The sequence below is a fragment of the Buceros rhinoceros genome, unplaced genomic scaffold (genome assembly GCF_000710305.1).
Source record: "Buceros rhinoceros silvestris isolate BGI_N320 unplaced genomic scaffold, ASM71030v1 scaffold19790, whole genome shotgun sequence".
Classification (NCBI taxonomy): Eukaryota; Metazoa; Chordata; class Aves; order Bucerotiformes; family Bucerotidae; genus Buceros; species Buceros rhinoceros.
Genome location: NW_010389289.1, coordinates 7,356 through 13,634, shown reverse-complemented (window position 1 = coordinate 13,634; position 6,279 = coordinate 7,356). Strand labels below are relative to the sequence as shown.

Here is a 6,279-nt window from a genome sequence, read left to right as displayed (position 1 = left end):
CAGTAAATACTACACAATATAATTAATAATAAATAGATAACATTAAAATAATAAATAAATATAATTAAAGTGTGATAAATATACACAATAAATACATTCTATGCTTGAATCTCCAGGTAGAACAACCAGCCAAGTGGAGCTCACTGCAGGAGGATTTTATGGATGCCAGAACTTTAAACAGGTTTTAAAAGACATTAAACTTGTTCATGAAAGAAAATCTGCCGAGGAAAACTAGACACAAGCCTACAGTCTCTTATGTCACTATAAACCTGTCTCATTCACATGTTTCCCTGCATGCTCTGCTCGCACTCCCCTGCTTGGGTCTGGACCACACTGACCACGTGGATCTCGGCCACGTGTTTTACCTATAGGAGATACACTTGCTTCAGAGTCCCAGAGGTCAGTATAATCCTCTAACTCTGCAGCTTTGCACTGATCTGTGTCAAAACCGATCCATATTTCTGTGCTACTGCAGCCCTTCCCTTCCCTTTGAAAGGAAATCCACTGTGGACCAGCCTCAGGGCGAGAGCCCAGCTTCAAACCAGCCGAGCATTCTGAGAGCAGCCCATCCCAACCACAAATCCGGGGAAAAGGGGAGTTCAGCAGAGCAACGGAGCAGGAGAGATGTTCATGAAGACATTGCTGAACTCAAGTGGCCACATGAGGACAGCATCTAGTAAGGAATAAGAGAGATCTGATTTCTTTTTTAATCGAATGGTTGGGGTTGGAAGGGACCTTAAAGACCATCCAGTTCCAACCCCCTGCCCGCCCCCGAGCAGGAACGGCTGCTGCATCCTGCACTGGCTGGAGAGCCCTTTGCACCTCTGCTTCCTAACGGGGATTTCTCAATTCATGCCATTCATGGCATCACAGAACGGTTTGGGCTGGAAGGGACCTTTAAGATCACCTAGTTCAACCCCCTGCCATGGGCAAGGACACCCTACACTAGACCAGGTTGCTCAGAGCCCCGTCCAGCCTTCAACCCTTCCAGGGATGGGGCACCCACAGCTGCTCTGGGCAACCTGGGCCAGGGTCTCACCTCCCTCACAGGGAAGAATTTCTTCCTTATACCTAAAATAAATCTCCCCTCTGTCAGTCTGAAACTATCACCCCTTGGTCCTTTAATGCTCCCTCAAAGGTCCCTCCCCACCTTTCTCACAGCCCCTTCCAGCACTGACAGGCTGCACTCAGGTCTCCCCGCAGCCTTCTCTGCTCCAGGCTGAGCCCCCCCAGCTCTCTCAGCCTGTCCTCGCGGGGGAAGTGCTCCATCCCCTGATCACCTCAGCAGCCTCCAGATACTCCTCCGGAAAATAACATCTGCCAGGCAGCAGGCCCGTCCGTTCAGTAACTGCCCTTCGGCACTGGCTAATCTCTGGTGCTGACAGAAGACATCTGCCTTTGTGCCAGGCTGTCGGGTATTTGCTAACTTGTGCATCTAGAAACACCGTTTAAATTCCAGAGACCAGAAGTCACTCCTGATAGATGGAAAACTCCGTTAGTGCCTCTTCCAAAAATACTCCTCTAAGGATAGAGCAAGCACGGGACAGCACTGCCAACACCTTCTCACTGGGAAGAGAAATTTACCCCAAACGAGTAACTGAGAAATATGCAGACTGCCCAAGAAGCTTTTTTTTTCCTTGCTGTACAGTCAAAAATACGGCAGTAGACGTGGCTTCCCATTCGGGTCAAACATACCATGAACCTTCAGGGTGGCTGATGTCTTGTCTTCAGCTGCTTCACACGTGTAGGTCCCCTGGTCTTCATACTCACACTTGTGAATAATGAGGCTTCTCTTAGTTCCCTGGGAAACAATTCCCACTTTTTTACTTTGCCGCAGCTCCTTCCCATCCTAGAAGGGAAAAGGGCAAACCAGATGGTGATCAACCCTTCTACGCCTGCGGTGAGCAAAGCAAACATTGGGCTCTGTGCTTCATCACCTGTCTGGCTGGACTGAGCAGAGCTGTGCTTACTGGAACATGGAATTACAGTGCGAAGTTCTGCAGGAGGAGGAACGGCTGAAGAACAAGCATAACTTTTGGTTGACCGTAGACACCTATTTGTAGGCTTAAGGAACTGTACAGAGTTGGCAACAAGCCCCTTCATGAAGAAATGCTCGCATCCCCATTTAAGGGGTGTGTTATCTCAGCCCCAAGGAAGGTGCATGAAATGCCTGAGCTGGTCCCCAAAACGACTGTCAGGTGCAAAGGTTCTAAGTCCTCCCGTGGGGGTGAGAACTGCTGAGCATGCAGTAAAGCACAAGCCTGCATCGCTATCAACAGCAGTTCTGTACCAGAACAGTTTAACTTTCAACCCGAGAAACGCACCCAGTAAATAAATAACACCGAGGGTGATGAATTGGGCGACTAAAGGGACATAAGGGCAAGAGAGCAGTGCTAAGGCTTGGACTCACATCCCCTGGAAGTGGAATTAAAGGCTCTTGTTCCCTTCCAGAGAAATCAAAATACTAGTATCCATTAAGGGCTGTACCTTGAACCACTTAACGTCCACGTTGGGCCTGGACAGCTCACACTCAAATGTGACCTTCTCCTTCTGAGTTATGTCGATGTCTACCAAAGGTTTGCTGATTCTCGCAGGCAATTCTGCAGAAAGAGACACTGTCCAGTTAGCGGGAGTTCAGTCTCTGGGGCCATCTGGACAAATGGTAACGAACAGGCAGGACCTAGCTCCCACACCTCGTAAAACTTACGACAACAAAATCGCATTGTTTTGAGCATGTTACCACAAGTTGCTCTGTGGATGATGTTACAATAATCCTGTTGACATCAGGATGCGTTACTGATGATGGTCCAGCCCTTAACATCCTTTGCAGTTACAAGGAAAAGTTGTTGCCCTCTTAAAAGCTCGTTCTCTGGGTCAGCAGAGAGCAACCATGTCCCACACCAGCCAGGGCCGGGGACTTCTGGGTCCGGGTACCTGTCACGGTGAGCCTCCCTGATGAGTGAATTCCATCTGCTTTGAAGGAGATGAGTCCCGCATCTTCAAGAGTCACCGAAGAAAGAGTCAGCGAATGTTTCTTCCCCAGGACGCCGATAATGATATTGGGTGAAGGCTTCAGCCGAACACCATCCTTCTGCCAGACCCCTTCCACGTCCTCGTGCGACACCTCCGCCTCGAAGGTGACGGTCCCATTCTCAGAGACTTCAAGGGACTGCAGACCTTTCACCAGCTTGATCTGCCTCACTGGAAAAACAAGGACAGGTTGGAGATCTCACTCTGACAGCTGCGGAACAGCCTGAGAACATCCCAAATCGGTTATTTCTCATCGCAGGAACCTGCCGATTAATTGGTATCTGCCAATTAAACAACCATCTTTGCAGAAGATACAGCCTGTTCATGACCACCGTGCTTTAAAGGTGTATTCACACGGAGGAGTGGAGGCATCCCTGTGCTGGGTGAGGTGCTCAGGAGGAAACCTCTAGAAGACGATGATGCTGTTATTCGCACTGGCCCAGGCCCTCTGTGCTGCACGGCTGCTGAAAACACTTATTCTGCAGGACAGCTCAGGAGACAGCAGATGATCAGTGGAGATTAACAGAGCATGAAGGAAGAAACAATACTGTTCAGCTTTTCAACTAGCATCAAAGAAAGGAGGGAGGGAAGTAGAAAGCTTTTAGTAAAAGAAAAAACAAAATTCATTATATGGTGTGAAATGAGTTGTCACCTTACAGCTTAGGGGACAAATCATCCGGGGTTTGGGTGGACATTACCTGTTCCACTACAAAGGCTTCGGTGCTCTATCAGCCACTAAAATAGAGTGTATAACCTTGTCTCACCCTTAAAAAAAATTAAATTGCTAATTAAAGAAACCCAAACAAACCAGCAACAGAAAAACCCCTTCACAAAGCCGTGAATTACTCAAAAATCCTCCAGCTCCCTACGGGTCCTCTGGGAATATTTCGACCTTCCTAGGGCATGTTTAGCAGAGATATATTGTCCACATTTGACTTGGGCCAGATCTGAAGGCAAACCTGATCGGGAGTGGGCTGGGGTCTCTGTTTGGAGTCTGTGGCCTGGACCCAGCCCCTGGGCTGAGGACACCATGGCCTCTGCGAGGCTCAAACGTATTCTGATGGCAGCTGCCCCTGTGCTACATGGGGGACAACAGGGAACAAACTGTTTCTCCAGAGGCCCCACAGAGGTGATGTGAGCAGGTGATGACTTTCTGAAGAAGCCGGTAGCAGCACAGTGCTGCTCTCCCCAGGAGGGCAGTGGTGGACTCCATGCCATGCCTGCTCCTCGTGCCTTTACACATCGGTTACACCCTCACAGCAGGTTACAGAGGAACATACACATCCTCTCATAGAATCATACCAAGATTTGGGTTCGAAAGGACCTTCAAAGCTCAACTAGAGCAACCCTCCTGGAGGGAGCAGGGACACCTTCTACTGGGCAGTGGTGGACTCCATGCCATGCCTGCTCCTCGTGCCTTTACACATCGGTTACACCCTCACAGCAGGTTACAGAGGAACATACACATCCTCTCATAGAATCATACCAAGATTTGGGTTCGAAAGGACCTTCAAAGCTCAACTAGAGCAACCCTCCTGGAGGGAGCAGGGACACCTTCTACTGGAGCAGGGGGCTCAGAGCCCCAAGGGCCAACCTGACCTGGGATGGGGGCAGCGATGGGGCTGCTCCCACCTCTCTGGGCAACCTGGGCCAGGGTCTCACCACCCTCAGCATAAAAAATTTCTTCCTTATATCTAGTCTAAATCTCCTCTCTTTTAGTTTAAAGGATCCTGGCTTTGCTCTCTAGAAGTTGCAACACTACCTGATTTCTGAACAGAATTTGCAGCTGGTCCCTACACCCCGGGGCACCTTATGCTCTGAACTGATCATAGTGTACCTGTCACCGTCTAAGCCTTCCCCTGGGTGAATCGATACTCCAGCCCTGAGCCAGCACTGCGGATCAAACTGAGATCATTCTAAAGAGATAACAAAAGGGACTTGCAACAACGTTAACTGAATAGATTAGCCATTTCCAACTCAGTAAGCGGCCTCCTGGGTATATCCTCACCTGGTGTTGTACAGAGGACTGAAAAGAAAATTAAAATCAGTTTTTCCAAGGTCTTGTCATAAAGCAGCAAGAGTTGGGGAGCGGTAGAACTTTTTACAGGATTTATTTTAATCAATGATATTTTGTACCCAGAGATTTGGATTTTCATATTCATGTTCCCAGTATAATTTCTGCTATAATTAATTGACCTAATTACGCTTTTCCCTGCTGAAAGCTTAGAGGTGTATCAGAGGAAGCACCACTTTACCCATGACTTATTTTTTTAAATAAAGGTCTTCTAAAATCAGGCTGCTTAAGCTGAAGGCGAGCACCAAGCAGTAGTAGCTCAATTCCCCCGACTGTGAGCACTGACTGCTGACCTCAGCGCAAGCTCTAACACATTCTACTGAAAGGAGGCCATGTCATTAAATGCCAAAAAAAGGAGCATCACCTTCGACTTCTACTTTTAGAGTCTTGCTTTTGCTGTAAAGCTGTGTGAGAGCTCGGTGCTGTCTCAGCCTGGATGCAGAACACGTACGATCTAGTGAGGTTCTCGTACATGGCCCCTTCCTGCTGCATCTCAAAACTAAGGCTTGGCTGATCACACACAAAAAGAATTCTCTGCTACAGTGAGCCAATTCCCCTTTTTGACCACGTCCCCTCCTCAGATCACCTCAAGTTTCCATCACTGTATGAAACTATCTTGTTCACCAAGAGAGGAGCTACTCTGTACAGTGACACTGAGCATAAGGGATGAGAACGCAGCTGGGGAGCACGAAGCAAAACCCTCTCTCCATTGGAATAGCAAGTTTATAAAGCAAAGACAGGCGTGTATTAACGTTTGCACAAAACACTGCTGACAGCTGACTACCCAGTTACTGCCCATGTAAACACTGTTCCGATATTCCTGGTTTACCACTTGGCTGTAGCAACAATCGGTGCCTAAAAATGGGTTAAACTGAATCTACGGCCAACTGCTAAATCATCTTGCTGGAAGGAAAATGAGTATCACCCAGAGTCTGAAAAAAATGCCTTGAGTGCCATGTGTGAAAGAAGATGGAGAGTTAAACTGCCCCGCACTGTAGCACATCCTCCCAGCACACTGCGGCTGTGGAAAAGTCACATTTCTTCATCTTCTGTGGACCCAGTTAATCTGATTTAACTGAGAGAGTACATGTGACTCTAGCTCTAAATCAGTATCATCCCCAGCAGCATGGGCAGCAGCTCGAGGGAGGGGATGCTGCCCCTCTGCCCCGCTCTGC

The 6,279-nt window shown here is 48.4% G+C and overlaps 1 protein-coding gene across 1 annotated transcript in view; it reads right to left on the bottom strand.

Annotated features, from left to right (window-relative positions):
* Positions 1–1,695: 1,695 nt before the first annotated feature.
* The window catches only part of LOC104491361 (obscurin-like), a gene marked incomplete at both ends in the record, with an annotated part of 11,535 nt that continues 6,951 nt past the window's right edge, over positions 1,696–6,279 (bottom strand). The window contains 3 exons of the mRNA XM_010133774.1: positions 1,696–1,849; positions 2,488–2,600; positions 2,935–3,201. Of these exons, the coding sequence (XP_010132076.1) occupies positions 1,696–1,849; positions 2,488–2,600; positions 2,935–3,201 (534 nt within the window). The remainder of the gene's footprint in view (positions 1,850–2,487; positions 2,601–2,934; positions 3,202–6,279) is intronic.